Here is a 16,667-nt window from a genome sequence, read left to right as displayed (position 1 = left end):
TTCCCACTGGTCGCTCTTTTGCAACTAACTTTCTCAGCTGGTCGCACGAGCACATGATTTGGTAGCTATATATAATTTTTTTTGGCGCTACAACATGGGATTATTCAATGCATGCTGTTGAACTTTTATCATAGTTTATAGTTATATGGAAATGAAAGTTGTTAACATTCAACCCATTCTTTATCATCAGTAGTATTATTTGTGATTTGAAAAGAAGAAAGTCATATACACCTAGGATGCCTCGGGGGTGAGTAAAACACAGCCTAATTTTCTTTTTTGGGTGAACTAACCCTTTAATTGTATGTAATTATGCATAATGTATTGTTATTATTATTGTAAGTACATGTAACGTGTAACAAGGACACCTTAAATTAAAGTTACCCCACCTTATTTTGCAACGTGGAAGTAAGCCGTTTTTTTTTTTATAATGTGTTAGACTTATGATTTATTAGCTGCTATAAGGAAAATAACTATAAGGTCAAATTATTTGCACTACGAACCAGTGTGTTTATGATTGTGATAATACATTAAATGAATATGATAACAAATACCAGTTTGCAATATCAAGCAGCAACACAGACTGTTTTTATACTGCTAAAATAACTGAAAGTGAATAACACAAGTTAAAAGTGGCTGTGTCCACCCTTATGTCAAAAATAATGTGGATATGAACACACAAACTTCATCTCTAGAGCTGCTCTGAGAGTCACTTCAAAAGCGTTTCACAGCTGCATTTGATAAAATCTATCGACAGATACACACAGAAGCTCAAAGTTTGGTTTGACTTGAATATATGACAGAAACCCTGTCCTACTGTACAATAGATCGTACTTCTCAAAGTAATAAAACAATAGTAATACAGTTAACTGAAACAGTATTTTTAAGGAAAATCACACAATTTTTCATCCATATTTGAATTTAAACAGTAAATCTCTGTTGTGCAGCACTTTTTTTTTTTTTTTTGCCAAACATCAAAGGAATTGTTTATATTTCATTTGATTACGTTTTAAATGATTAATGAAAACGTTTTATGCATTCATTCATTACTGTCTTTTTTATAATATATTTGTATTAAATTATAAAACACAGAGTCCAGAAAAAAATCAGGGCACTATTACTGTTACAGTCTTAATAAATGAAAATGTTGATGTTTTATGAATTCAATTGATTAGACAGCCATTTTGATGATTCAAATTTCATTAACAGTTTAAATGGACATATCAACACAGAAAATAAAACTGATTTCATTCAGCCCTGCAGTAAGACCAGTTTAAATTGTGATTTAAGAGATGATTTTTAATTGCCGTCAGCATTTTGTTGAGTTTATGTTCCATGCCTTTTATGAGGACAACACCTCATTAAAACACTGCCCTATTGTTCTTCTTTATCACTCAGATTCAAGGGTCTGAAAAAAGGTGGAGTCTCGGAGAACGCTTCCTACTACATCTTCACACAGTGTGCTGATGGGGCCTTTGAGGCGTTTCCCGTTCACGCCTGGTACAACTTCACACCGCAGGCCAAACACCGCACGCTCACAGCAGAGGAGGCAGAGGAAGAGTGGGGCAGGTTGAGTGTTGCATTCATGAGAACAGCTCTGATGGCTCTCCTGAGCGGCCAGTGTCAAATAATTGTAAACGCGTCTAAAGCTCAGACACCACATCTGCTTATTTTTCCACTTAGGAGAAACAACGTGGTGAATCACTTCAGTATCATGCTTCAGCGACGCCTCAGAGGACAGGAGCGAGGAGAGGATGATGAGGAGGAAGGAGAGAAGGGGGGGAAGAAAAAGAAGAAGAAGGGAGGCAGGGGAGGAGACCTGCGCATACATGACCTTGAGGAGGATTTGGAAATGAGCAGCGATGAGAGTGACGGCAGCAATGGAGATGGTGAGCAACGGCTCTGAGAACGAGAGGAGTGTCAAATGTAGGGCTTTCTTACCAAAATGCCTTCTTTCAATGCAGATGATGAAGCCAAGTCAAAAGCTAAAAAGGACAAAGGCCCCAAAGGCAAGGGAAAGAAGAAGAAGAAAAAGGGCAGCGACCTGGAAGGGTTCGAGGATAGTGATGATGGTGACTTTGAGGGGTTGGAGGTGGACTACATGTCTGATGAGAGCAGGTGACTACTACACAAATCTTTATGTACAGTTACTTTTGCCAAATATTAACAGCCCTTTATACAAAGTCTCTCTTCATGGTTACTGCAGTCTAGTCATAATCATTCTTTCTTTGCTCCAGTTCTGAAGAAGAAGAGCCAGAGAAGACGAAGCCCAATAAGGGAGAGGACGTCCCTAAAGGTTAGTAACTCTGAAAGTGTTTTTTTGTTTTGTTTTTGCCTTTCTACAGGAGTGTACTTCATTTCATTCTGATGTTTGATTTGAGACGACTCCATGAAGCTCCAGTGGCTTTTTTCAGGAATTGATGAAATGTCTGAGAGTGAGGAAGAGAGTGAGGAAGAAAACAAGAATGAAGAAGATGGCAAGGAGGAAGAAGAGGAAGAAGATGGAAAGAAGACACCGGTGCAGGTGGAAAAGAAGAAAAAGAAAGGTAAAGGCAATCTAATTTTGGATTTTTTCTTTGTATTTGAAAGAGTTAGTCATGTTTATTGGATACTAGTAGGCATACCACTAAACATAACAATAAAATGAAGGAATTAATTATCAGTTCATTTCAAAATAAAAACTTTTTATATGAAACCTTTAAAAATTATTTCGTTTAAAAATAAAAATACACATTCATAATTTTAGTTAAATGTAACAGTAAAATAATGTATTGAATTATTTTAAATGCAACTTTTATAATTCATATATTGATAAATGCTTTGTAATTTTTTAAGTGCTAATCTTCCAAAATCCTCCATAATGTTGACGTTCTCTATATTGTTATATTTATTTTTTCCCATTTTGTAAAAATCATTGTGTATGTTGTTTCAGACAGCAGTGGCGAATCCGACAGCTCTGAGGACAGTGATATTGAAGGAGAGGCAGCTCAGCAGGTAGTTCAAGGACAGGAAGTCGACCTGGCACACCTTCTATCGACAGCGCTGCCACTTCCAACACTCTCCGTGCCGCTGCCAACAAACTAGAGCAAGGTACACTCCATGAAACTCAGCTGATTAAAAAGTTAATCAAATTAATTGCATGAACTGCAAGGCTATTACTTGCTTGATTTAATAGCATAAATATTTGCAGAGAAAAAAAAAAATTACTGCATGATGTTGTGGCAAGAAAATAGCATGAAAATAGATTACAGAAAGTGGGTTTAGGAGCATATTAATATGCATTTTTTTTATATATATATAATAATTTTTTTTTTTTTTTAATTGATCAAACTTTTGTCAGGTAAAGGGATATTCCAGCCAAAAATTCTCTCATTTACACACCCTCATGCTGTCACAGATGTGTATGACTCTCTCTTCAGATGAACACAAAGATTTTTAGAAAAAGAATCCATAGAGTCCATATAATGCAAGGTGTACGGGACCTCCAAAGTTGAAGCTTTAAAAACCAAACGAAGTGAACAGGGTAATGCATATGACTCAGTTGGTACAGGGGGCTGTTATGTTTATTTATTTTGAAGCATCAATTTTGGGAGTCCCATACACTTTCATTATATGGACTCAGAGATGAATTATTTGTCTAAAAAAAATCTTTGTTTGTATTTATCTAAAGAAAGTCATATACATCTAGGATGGCATGAGGGTGAGTAGATGATGAGAGAATTTTTGTAATAAGCCGTGACATTACTTGTATTATCTGACTAGTATCTCATCTTGTCTCTGTTTCTCTTCACTGCTAAGGGTTAAGTAAAGTTTTAACTTCATGTATCTGCTCCTCTGTCTCAGGTAAGCGGCAGACAACTGTGCTCAGCTCAGAGACTCCGGCTGCGAAGAGATTAAAGATGGAGCCCAGCCCTCAGAGCTCTTCAGGGAAGAGCACACCCCAACCAGCGTCAGGGAAATCCACCCCCAGCGCCAGGTACTTTTTTTTCTTAAACATTATCTAAACCCTCAGCTCTCCATCTCTTCTCCCTATCTCTGTGTCCTGGGTCTTTTCTCCAGCTTTCAGCTGATTTCCTCTATCCCCTGAGAGAAGGAGGACCCAGTTAAACTTGCATTAAACCATACAGTACCAGTGTTTCCCCCACATAGACTTTACCTGGGCTGCCGCCCAAGTATATTTGGAGAAACATTTTTGCTTTTATTATTTTTATCCTCTTATAGTTTTTTTTTATCCAACCGAAATGATGAAAACATCCGCGATCGATTAACTAGTGGAATATCTCCCCTTGCCCTACGTTTCCTATCTGCTCGTTCTGTGTGCGCGAGAACTGTTTCCTCCCGCTGACATTCCCTCGTGCGCTGCAGAGACAAAGACAGGGCTCGACAGTGTGGGCGCTTCACTCGCATTTGTGACTAAAAATAGATGTGTGCGAACTGTAAAATGTATTTAGGAGCACGTGTGCGAATAAAGCAAAATCCCTCAGGGCGAGTTTTCTTAAATTTAATTTCATAAAAAAGTATTCAATACACGAAATGGTAAAACAAACATCTTAATGATTATTTTAAGACGTCTTATATTTGAGGATGGAAAAACATAAATTGCGATACAGCCTGAGCCTATTGATTATTAAACTTCAAAAGGCTATGATTTCATTAAAAAAGAGCGCTGCACGTTGTTCAACAGGTTCGCGCAACAGCGCTTCAGACAGCTTCAAAGTGACTCTCAATGAATAGCGCACATATATGGTAAGCGATTGATTATGAACTCGTTGAATTATGACAATGTCTACTTTATGACATTTATATAATATGTTTTAGACGGTTGTAAGAATGCATATTTTATCTCTCATCTGAAGGACCAGGCCGCAATGTAGACATTTAAAAATAAGAGTCCCGGTGTTTTTCGGGCTTGTTTTTAATTAAAAGTCAAGTTTTTCTTTTCTTCTCTGGGCGTTATTGGTTGCACAATAAATGGTATTTAATTTAATTTCCATTTAATTCATAGTAAACTATTGTAGTTTCTGGCTGGGATGCTTCCCCACAGGAAGAAAAGTCAAAGAACATTATTTGACACATTATTCAATATATAGATTTTACTAGTATCAGTAAAATCTGTGTCCCATTCACTGAGAGAGACACTATATGACAAAGCAAGGAGAATTCTACCATTTAAATGCTGTAATTTTGCATAATTTACAATGCATAATATGAGTATGTAATTAAATGTAATAGTAGCCTATGCAATTAAATTGAATTGCAATAAATACAAATATTGTTAAAAATCCCACATTATTTGTTATTTGTCACATGTAGTAGACCATTTTTGGCCGTGGGTAATAGGATTTTCAACCCGGCTGCGGCTACCACCGCAAGTATATTTCAAACCTGTGGGAAGCACTGCAGTACTGTATCCAGTAACACTATGACACTGTGTGTATTAGACCCATAATGCAGAGTTTATGCCAAATGTCTCAAAACATCACAATTCTTCACATTTTATCCCTTCAAGCATTGCCACAGTCGCAAACTGCATTATGTCTCGCTTACTTCAAGCATGTATAACGTCTACCCTTTAGTGATGTGCTGCTGACGGAGGATGCCGTGCGCAGGTATCTCATCAGGAAGCCCATGACCACTAAAGACCTGCTGAAGAAGTTCCAGACTAAGCGCACAGGTCTCAGCAGCGAGCAGACAGTCAACGTGCTCGCCCAGATCTTGAAGAGGCTCAACCCAGAGAGGAAGAACATCAGTGACAAGATGCACTTCTACCTCACTGAGTGAGCACAGCTGAGGAGAGAGTGGAACTGAGCGCCCATCACCAGCAGCCTCTCCTTTAACAATACAGCTCTTTTGGGTCAAGGCTACCAACTTGATCTGAAATTTGTCATTTTGCTTTCAACCATTCAGCATTTATTAACAGTAGTATTTAAGTGTTGTTAATCGAGTTCCATATGAGACAGAAAACTGAGAAGCAAGCAATGGAGTAGGTTTTTGTATATTGTAACGGATACAGGAAAGATGTGTTTGCAAATTCCACATTTATGCCTGTTAATGACAAGTTGAATAACAGAGAGAAGCTGGGTAATATCAACACAATGATTTTTCATGAAAACCTGCTGAATTTTGAGAGAGGGTCCTTACCCAGAGAATACAATCGCATCTGTGGCTTTTTTATATATATATAATAATTTTTTTTTTTTTTTAATTGATCAAACTTTTGTCAGGTAAAGGGATATTCCAGCCAAAAATTCTCTCATTTACACACCCTCATGCTGTCACAGATGTGTATGACTCTCTCTTCAGATGAACACAAAGATTTTTAGAAAAAGAATCCATAGAGTCCATATAATGCAAGGTGTACGGGACCTCCAAAGTTGAAGCTTTAAAAACCAAACGAAGTGAACAGGGTAATGCATATGACTCAGTTGGTACAGGGGGCTGTTATGTTTATTTATTTTGAAGCATCAATTTTGGGAGTCCCATACACTTTCATTATATGGACTCAGAGATGAATTATTTGTCTAAAAAAAATCTTTGTTTGTATTTATCTAAAGAAAGTCATATACATCTAGGATGGCATGAGGGTGAGTAGATGATGAGAGAATTTTTGTAATAAGCCGTGACATTACTTGTATTATCTGACTAGTATCTCATCTTGTCTCTGTTTCTCTTCACTGCTAAGGGTTAAGTAAAGTTTTAACTTCATGTATCTGCTCCTCTGTCTCAGGTAAGCGGCAGACAACTGTGCTCAGCTCAGAGACTCCGGCTGCGAAGAGATTAAAGATGGAGCCCAGCCCTCAGAGCTCTTCAGGGAAGAGCACACCCCAACCAGCGTCAGGGAAATCCACCCCCAGCGCCAGGTACTTTTTTTTCTTAAACATTATCTAAACCCTCAGCTCTCCATCTCTTCTCCCTATCTCTGTGTCCTGGGTCTTTTCTCCAGCTTTCAGCTGATTTCCTCTATCCCCTGAGAGAAGGAGGACCCAGTTAAACTTGCATTAAACCATACAGTACCAGTGTTTCCCCCACATAGACTTTACCTGGGCTGCCGCCCAAGTATATTTGGAGAAACATTTTTGCTTTTATTATTTTTATCCTCTTATAGTTTTTTTTTATCCAACCGAAATGATGAAAACATCCGCGATCGATTAACTAGTGGAATATCTCCCCTTGCCCTACGTTTCCTATCTGCTCGTTCTGTGTGCGCGAGAACTGTTTCCTCCCGCTGACATTCCCTCGTGCGCTGCAGAGACAAAGACAGGGCTCGACAGTGTGGGCGCTTCACTCGCATTTGTGACTAAAAATAGATGTGTGCGAACTGTAAAATGTATTTAGGAGCACGTGTGCGAATAAAGCAAAATCCCTCAGGGCGAGTTTTCTTAAATTTAATTTCATAAAAAAGTATTCAATACACGAAATGGTAAAACAAACATCTTAATGATTATTTTAAGACGTCTTATATTTGAGGATGGAAAAACATAAATTGCGATACAGCCTGAGCCTATTGATTATTAAACTTCAAAAGGCTATGATTTCATTAAAAAAGAGCGCTGCACGTTGTTCAACAGGTTCGCGCAACAGCGCTTCAGACAGCTTCAAAGTGACTCTCAATGAATAGCGCACATATATGGTAAGCGATTGATTATGAACTCGTTGAATTATGACAATGTCTACTTTATGACATTTATATAATATGTTTTAGACGGTTGTAAGAATGCATATTTTATCTCTCATCTGAAGGACCAGGCCGCAATGTAGACATTTAAAAATAAGAGTCCCGGTGTTTTTCGGGCTTGTTTTTAATTAAAAGTCAAGTTTTTCTTTTCTTCTCTGGGCGTTATTGGTTGCACAATAAATGGTATTTAATTTAATTTCCATTTAATTCATAGTAAACTATTGTAGTTTCTGGCTGGGATGCTTCCCCACAGGAAGAAAAGTCAAAGAACATTATTTGACACATTATTCAATATATAGATTTTACTAGTATCAGTAAAATCTGTGTCCCATTCACTGAGAGAGACACTATATGACAAAGCAAGGAGAATTCTACCATTTAAATGCTGTAATTTTGCATAATTTACAATGCATAATATGAGTATGTAATTAAATGTAATAGTAGCCTATGCAATTAAATTGAATTGCAATAAATACAAATATTGTTAAAAATCCCACATTATTTGTTATTTGTCACATGTAGTAGACCATTTTTGGCCGTGGGTAATAGGATTTTCAACCCGGCTGCGGCTACCACCGCAAGTATATTTCAAACCTGTGGGAAGCACTGCAGTACTGTATCCAGTAACACTATGACACTGTGTGTATTAGACCCATAATGCAGAGTTTATGCCAAATGTCTCAAAACATCACAATTCTTCACATTTTATCCCTTCAAGCATTGCCACAGTCGCAAACTGCATTATGTCTCGCTTATTTCAAGCATGTATAACGTCTACCCTTTAGTGATGTGCTGCTGACGGAGGATGCCGTGCGCAGGTATCTCATCAGGAAGCCCATGACCACTAAAGACCTGCTGAAGAAGTTCCAGACTAAGCGCACAGGTCTCAGCAGCGAGCAGACAGTCAACGTGCTCGCCCAGATCTTGAAGAGGCTCAACCCAGAGAGGAAGAACATCAGTGACAAGATGCACTTCTACCTCACTGAGTGAGCACAGCTGAGGAGAGAGTGGAACTGAGCGCCCATCACCAGCAGCCTCTCCTTTAACAATACAGCTCTTTTGGGTCAAGGCTACCAACTTGATCTGAAATTTGTCATTTTGCTTTCAACCATTCAGCATTTATTAACAGTAGTATTTAAGTGTTGTTAATCGAGTTCCATATGAGACAGAAAACTGAGAAGCAAGCAATGGAGTAGGTTTTTGTATATTGTAACGGATACAGGAAAGATGTGTTTGCAAATTCCACATTTATGCCTGTTAATGACAAGTTGAATAACAGAGAGAAGCTGGGTAATATCAACACAATGATTTTTCATGAAAACCTGCTGAATTTTGAGAGAGGGTCCTTACCCAGAGAATACAATCGCATCTGTGGCTTTTATTACACATTCATTTCTTATCACATTTGTTTGCTGTTTTTTTTTTTTTAAACTGGCTGTAAAAAGTAAAACTTTTGCAGGAGATTTCTCCTTTGGTAGTACATTAAATTTGTTCCGAAATAAATAACAGTGTTTGTGTTTATTTGTTTAAATTTCATATTGTATGCATCAGTAATGTATTGTTTGAGAAGAAAGCCACAATAGTGGATAGCAAAAAATATTTATTAATAGACATTGTAAATAAGAAGCAGTTCCAATCACTGTCTTAATCCTTTTCCCTGACTTAATTTACATTATACATTGTATCAATCAAATCTTTTTCCTTCAATTATTCAATACAGGTATTTGGACAATATTTCAGTGAGGTGAATGTTATCCTAATGTTAAAAATTGTTTTCCAGCAGTTGTTTCTTTGTGGTTATTCTAGGAAAATGCATCCGATTTATACATTTTTAGCTACCTGTGTGTGAGTATCTGAAAGATGAACAACTCTAGTCAAAGGTAGTATGAAAAAGCCACAGCATTTCCAAGACAAGTGCCAAGGTCAGTCCAGTTCTTTTAAACAGGCAGGTTTCGACAGATGACAGAGATGCGGCGATGACGTGGAACCTTCTGTCCTGAGAAAAAGGATTCTTCATCTTTCAGGATTTCATGGGTGAATTTAAATCGAGCATCATCCCTGTTGATATGAACACGTGTTTTACAATTCAAATTTTGAATGTCATCTAAAATAGATGTTCACCTTTTGTGGAAAACAAAATATTCTTCTGCCAGTTTTGTGAGATATAAAAAAAAAAAAAAAAATGCTGGGTTTTGTGAAATATCAAGAAAGAAAATGAAACACCTTAATATATAAAGTGAGCGCCGACTCAGAAGCAAGTCCACCCAATCTGTGGATTTGTTTTCTGGGATTATTCGCATAACACTATCGGACAACAGGCTCAGCCCTGCAATAGTGCTTCCACAGAACTGGCAAGAGAGAACAGCAGGCACAGAGAACATTAATAATGTACAAATAACAGTGTTAAGTGTGGAGAACATCAATATTGTACAAATAACTGAGAGGCAGACCTTCACACTGTCAATATGGGGTTTGATAAAGCCCTCTTTGTCCAGGTCCAGAACATGAATTGGCCCAAGCAGTGGACTGCCTTCAGGAAATGCAACTGCTCTCACCCGCCTTAAGATACTTTCACACACAACTCCCCACTGCAGGCGCTCTGTTTCTCTGTAGCCGTGAATAGCCTGAGTGGTGAAAGAGAAATGTACCAAAGAACTGGAAAATGGGGCGAAGGTAATTAATAGCCAATGGCCAATAATTAACAGTAGGAATTTTACAAATAAAATGCCCTAGAAATATGTTTACAACCTTATTTAGTTATAACAACAATGTTGGTTTTTATTAACAAGTGGAGAACAATTGAGGTCAAGACCTAGACTGTAGAAAGATGGATCTTTAATTTCAATGGAAATTATTTTAGTTTTACTTTAGGTTCATGTGTAGTGGGACACATGAAACCCACTTAGTACTTCATCATAAAACGTAATAAACTGTGTCTATGTTATTAAGCTTTATTATGATGTTTTTTGTTTGTTTGTTTTGTTTTTAACGGAGTGAGCTGCACCAACGACGACAAAACTACTGTTTCCAAGCAGGTTTCCCAAACACTTCCCTCTCTTTGGTTGTTCCGACAAAGTAGCCCCGCCCAAAACTCATGGGATTGGAAGAGAGCCACCTGCTAGATTTCTGATTGGCTAACACGCGCGGTTCGCGCTCAAATTCTTTATTCACCGCTTTCTCAGAGAAAAAATATTATTAATCAGCACACCTATTTCACTTATAGTAGGAACGTTTTCAAGAAAGTCTTGGGTTCACTTGGAAAGTACAGGTAGATTGGAACTACTCCAGTACACTACACATAAGCTACAACCATAAAAACGTTGAGAGTAGCAATCACAAACAACGGGTATGAAATAACGCTGGATGGCAGTGTTTGTTTACACACTTCTCAATGGTACTTACATCGTCCCAGTGGTCAAACTCATATCGCTTTTTTCTAAGTCCTGTCTCTACTTCTTTGAAAAGGGCATTCTCCTCTTCCTCGCTGATGAAATTCTGTCTAACTTCAACATGCCCACGCACTACGGATAACATTTCCTGAGACGATCCGTGCAACCATTTACACTCCTCTTTGCTCTCGGGGCCTTTCCGTAAAGCCGAGCTCTCCGATAAAAGCCTATACAATAAGGGATTTTGGAAAGATTTCCTCTGTACTTGTTTCGATAATCTAATTAGTAGTGTCATTCTGTCGAGGACATACGATGGCACTTAAATATCCACAATATTCAGCGTACTAGTGTCACTACTGTCATTGACTGGGCGCCATTTTGAACTCGCTAAGATTTCTGGGACTTGAAGTATTTGAGTCAACAAATACTTCAACGTAGCAGTAGTCTAGCATTATATTCAGTTTTCAACGACAAAATACAATTTATGGGAAATTGTGAGTGCAAGCAGCAATGGTGATGAAATAAAGATGCAAAAACCAGCTGCAGGTTACAAGAAAATGTTTTAAATTAGTTAAAAATAGTTATTATAGAACTGTGTTATTTATTTTGCAAACGGCGATGCATTCAGCTACAAATACACGCAAACGAGTTTAATTTGCCCTCTTTTGTTTCCAGTGAGTAAAGACGACATTCTACTCTAGTGATGATACATTATATGTAATTGCAATTCCCGCTTTTCAACACTAGAGAGCACCACATGACTATGGCTTGATGTGATAGATGAAGATAAAAATAAAAAACTTTATTTCTGGGGGCAAACGCATCCTTTTTTGATTTCCTCCTAACATAAGCACGCTTAATAACAGATTTTTTTCTGTCTCTTCCTATTTTGCCCCTTGGCTGAAATTTCACGTTTTAAATCTATAAAGTAACCAACCTCAATTTCTATTGGCATGTTTTTGTTAAATGTGAAATAACTCTCGCTCCCCTCCACCTGCTGGCTATTCAGTATTTCTGTGTTATATATTATAATCCAGACTTGTGACAATACAATTCAAACCCAATCTCCAATGACTGTGCTTTTTTTTTCAGACTATTATGTCACTGTTAGATGTCTCTTTGTCTCTCTCTCTCTCCACACACACACACACACACACACACAAACCAAATTGACTGGGTTCTCTCATCAATTAGCCTGCAAGACTGTAATGATGGTAATTATTTGTAATTGTAATGGTCAGGCAGTGCTGTTTGTGGCAGTAAGAGGGCAGTAAACAGTCTGTAAGTAAGTAAGATGTACAGGCAGTAAGACATTGAGTGCTGCTACATGGCTCTGGGGAATGTGCAATATATCCACACTGTAGCCAATACAGCAAAGATTAGAAGATTGCAAAGCCTGAAATAACTCAGAGCATAGCCTCAGAATAGTTTATTCCTGTTTTTGTTGCAGATATGTACTGGTTTACATTACACATTAGCTCAGAATTTTCTACATATTAGAGAGGGAATTCTCTTTAATTTCTTTACAAACTTTAAATCACTTTTAGAGGCAACTTCAGATGAGACCCATTTAAATCAGTTTTACATTTGAACGCTCTGAAAATATAATTTATCCTTTGCTAAGCCTCGTCCCTTTGGTGGCTCTTGCTAACCCAAACCAGCTTTACAAAACATCCTATAGAAATGAACTGGACATTCTTTGAACAGCGTAATATTCAGTAAAATGTGCTCATGAAGTGGTAAAAAGGTATTATTGTTACATTGGCTTAAATAAATCATGTAGTTGAAAAGTGTTGTATCTGCTATTTTTAAAAGAAATTGTGAAATTTAGTAAAAACATAATTTAAAACAGCGGAGACTGCAAATTATAATTGACCAAATTGACCAAAAAAGCCTAATTTGAAAGCAATTAAAATTAGGATTGCAAAGGGGTGGACAATTTCCGGAAACTTTCCAAAAGTTTCAGAAAATGTCCAAAATTTCTGGAAAGTTTTGGAAATTTTCTGGAAATTTTCCACCATTTTGCAACTCTAATTACAATTGATAGCATTAGGGAACGCAATTGTTAACACAAGGGAAACAATGCTTTACCATATTTTTGGTAATCTGGTATTTAAACTTACCCAACAAACAGAACCTCCATAGATTTACATTTGAAAAAAGCAAAATATTTTCGGAAAAAATGGTAGACAGCAGAGTGCAATATATCCACACTGTAGCCAATACAGCAAAGATTAGAAGATTGCAAAGCCTGAAATAACTCAGAGCATAGCCTCAGAATAGTTTATTCCTGTTTTTGTTGCAGATATGTACTGGTTTACATTACACATTAGCTCAGAATTTTCTACATATTAGAGAGGGAATTCTCTTTAATTTCTTTACAAACTTTAAATCACTTTTAGAGGCAACTTCAGATGAGACCCATTTAAATCAGTTTTACATTTGAACGCTCTGAAAATATAATTTATCCTTTGCTAAGCCTCGTCCCTTTGGTGGCTCTTGCTAACCCAAACCAGCTTTACAAAACATCCTATAGAAATGAACTGGACATTCTTTGAACAGCGTAATATTCAGTAAAATGTGCTCATGAAGTGGTAAAAAGGTATTATTGTTACATTGGCTTAAATAAATCATGTAGTTGAAAAGTGTTGTATCTGCTATTTTTAAAAGAAATTGTGAAATTTAGTAAAAACATAATTTAAAACAGCGGAGACTGCAAATTATAATTGACCAAATTGACCAAAAAAGCCTAATTTGAAAGCAATTAAAATTAGGATTGCAAAGGGGTGGACAATTTCCGGAAACTTTCCAAAAGGGGGGGGGTCATGTGACACACAGCAGCCACAATAGCACTTATGTTCATATGTTTTATTTATTCGTTTTCCTTTTTATTCAAAACATTCCCAAACGCATTAACTACATCATGAAATATCTGGATTCTCACCTATGTTAGTTGATCTGTAGTGGGCGATGGCCTAATAATGTAGTCTATTAACTATGTATAAAAACCTGTCTATTTACTTAAGTAACAGATATGGGTGTCATGCTATAACATAGTTTTAATACGACAGACTTTATATTTAATGTGAATTTAACATTGAAAGTTAATGTGAATAAAAACATTGTAAGTTAGGCTACTTATCATAACACTTTCATTGTACAGAAAGAGCAAAGAACATTTACATTATCAAAGAACATTTTCACTGACAGCCTAGAGTTCAAGCACTCTCAGAAACTCCCATTAAAATCACTGAAGCTGTTTACACTGTGAAATGAATATCTTACTTATTTATACACACATCTGCACTTTGTTGTTTCTAACGAGAGAATTCGCCAGAAAGAGGTATTCAGACAGCGAGCGAGTGTACAAAACACCAGCATTTTAGCGATGACTCATCTTAACTCCTCTGATTGGCCATTGCATTCATAAGCTCAACAACATCGTGTGTGATTGGTTAATGCGCAGTGCTGTAAAAAACGCGTCTGGCTCAGCGCCAGCCAGCGAACGCAGATTTGAATTTAGCAGCTGATGATATGACGGCTGAACATTCTAATCACGCTGGTGTGATTGTATTAAATATAGAAAATATTATTCGGCTATTTTTTGTCTTTTGGAAGCTGCATTTAAAATCCACTTGGCTCAAAAATCTGAGGGGGCACATGCCCCCTTACTTTGAATGGGCATGAAGCCTCTGATTGTCAGCAACATTCTTAAGGCGGGGCTAAAGAATGGTCAATTCACAAGAAGAAATCAACACTACAGCTGAACATTTACATATACACACACATGCAGACAAACACAGCTACATATTTATCTCACTTCCTGAGAGGTCAGTTTGGCCACCCTCCAATCCTGTCATCCTGCAAGAGCATTTTCTCAATGGGCTTCATGACTGACACCAGCTGATCTAAAGAACACAGGAAATCGTTTAAGCCTCTAAGACTCAGACTGTTTGTCAAGTGACTATATATTGCTCAATTGATTTTAATGTAAATACAGGCTCATAAATGAGTTTGATTTCCTGGAGAAATGCAAGGCATGGAGAGGGCGCAGAGAGAGTTCTAAATAAATTTTTAGATTCTGACTTGCATTGACTTTGTATATGGACACAAAAAACAACAAAATTTCTCAGAAGATCCACACAAGAATTAAAGTAATATAGATTGGAACAAGAATTTTTGGGTGAACTATCTCTTTAAGTTGATGGGGATTACAGATGTAGCAGAAATGCTTGGATTTGAGCGGAAAAGAGGCACTGAGCTTGGGAATCAAGTTAGGGAAGCAGAGCGAAAAGAAAGTATGACAGATGAGTGAAAGCATATTGTGATGACAGTTCTGTCCCTTTGTGAAGATGCTGGCCTACATACTACTTAAGGATGTTTGGAGCAGTTTACAAGCACTTTGAGTCAATGTTCAAGTGCTGTAAACAGATCAACAAAGACATTCAAAATTTCTGTCTATTACTGGCTTTTTTTAATAATTTTACGGTATTTACTATATATTTCATGCAACAGTGACACATTAATTGCACAATAGTTCCTGACAGATTGTGAAAACATTATGTTAACATGTTTATCTAGAAATGGTCCGTTTGCTAATCTCCTATTGGTGCCGTTAATGAGACTGTCTATATGTTAGTAGAAGGGTTAGGAGCACTGAAGAGAGTTGAATGGATGTTTTGTCAGGCATTGGGGCTTTTAATAATTCTACGCTGTTTAAAAATGTATTGTACCTACATCAGGCTCTTCCCCAAATAAAACACTCCGCTCAGAGGACGATGGCCCACTTTACGCTCTCATACACAGTCTCCGTATCACAGCTACATATTCATCTTTGTCTCTTACCTGTGCCAAAAAGTGTATATTATTTGTGTTTTCATTTTAATTGTATAAAATATTTAGCATAAATGAGCCTCTAAAGAAGCCCATAAACACACAAAGCAATCATGTGTTCAACTCTCCTTTTTTCTCTAGTGCGTGTTTATTGCATCTGACACACTAACATACCGAGGTTATATATTGCGATGCGGCCCTTTCCACTGACCAGTAGGATTTATATCTGGAAGATAAGGTTAAATAAGGAGCAGAGAACCTGGTATACATGCTGTTTATGAATTATTCAATTTTATGAGTCACTGAGTTTAGCTTCTGCTGCAAATACACAGCAGCATTACTTCAGAATTCTTGATCGGCCCTGTGTGCGTATGTTCACATTTTTACCATCTCTTTATCACCATTATATGCAGTCACTGAATGCACACATGCAAACTGATGCATTATGCTTTTGCCTTTGTTTTGCGAGATTTACATGTGACACTTTTATGGGCACACTGAGCACTTGATTGAATTTTGATTGATTTGATGACAATTCTCACACCATGTTTTCTCTGAATCTGAGCATAGCTGAGCCAAACTCGTCTGTCACAGGACAAATCACAGTCTAAGAGACCGGAATTTACTCATAATTCAATTTTGGCAAAATGTGCAGCTCGTTTTGCCTTTGTAGAGCAGTGTAGTGAGACATCTTATTGACTTCTCTCTTTTTCTTTGGCTGGCTGTGTGCTTTCAGTGTGCTGCTGTGTTAGATTAGTGTGGCATGCTTTAAT

At 37.3% G+C, this 16,667-nt stretch overlaps 2 protein-coding genes and 1 pseudogene across 2 annotated transcripts; 2 read left to right on the top strand and 1 right to left on the bottom strand.

Moving 5' to 3' along the window:
- The window catches only part of LOC107690707 (general transcription factor IIF subunit 1-like), a 7,776-nt pseudogene extending 1,614 nt beyond the window's left edge, over positions 1–6,162 (top strand).
- Positions 6,163–6,715: 553 nt separating this feature from the next.
- On the top strand, positions 6,716–9,175 carry LOC107690713 (general transcription factor IIF subunit 1-like). The gene is made up of 2 exons (XM_016489119.1): positions 6,716–6,857; positions 8,458–9,175. The coding sequence occupies exons 1-2, from the start codon at positions 6,781–6,783 to the stop codon at positions 8,660–8,662; spliced, it is 282 nt and encodes a 93-aa protein (XP_016344605.1). The 5' UTR covers positions 6,716–6,780; the 3' UTR covers positions 8,663–9,175.
- Positions 9,176–9,226: 51 nt separating this feature from the next.
- Positions 9,227–11,444, bottom strand: LOC107690706 (alpha-ketoglutarate-dependent dioxygenase alkB homolog 7, mitochondrial-like). The gene is made up of 4 exons (XM_016489116.1): positions 11,075–11,444; positions 10,123–10,296; positions 9,896–10,020; positions 9,227–9,730 (listed from the first exon to the last, which is right to left on the bottom strand). The coding sequence occupies exons 1-4, from the start codon at positions 11,354–11,356 to the stop codon at positions 9,610–9,612; spliced, it is 702 nt and encodes a 233-aa protein (XP_016344602.1). The 5' UTR covers positions 11,357–11,444; the 3' UTR covers positions 9,227–9,609.
- Between the last annotated feature and the right edge of the window lie 5,223 nt (positions 11,445–16,667).

This window comes from Sinocyclocheilus anshuiensis, unplaced genomic scaffold (genome assembly GCF_001515605.1).
Source record: "Sinocyclocheilus anshuiensis isolate Anshui unplaced genomic scaffold, SAMN03320099.WGS_v1.1 scaffold2655, whole genome shotgun sequence".
NCBI classification, from domain to species: Eukaryota; Metazoa; Chordata; class Actinopteri; order Cypriniformes; family Cyprinidae; genus Sinocyclocheilus; species Sinocyclocheilus anshuiensis.
Note: the sequence above shows the minus strand (reverse complement) of the source record. Positions and strands in the feature narration are given on the sequence as shown.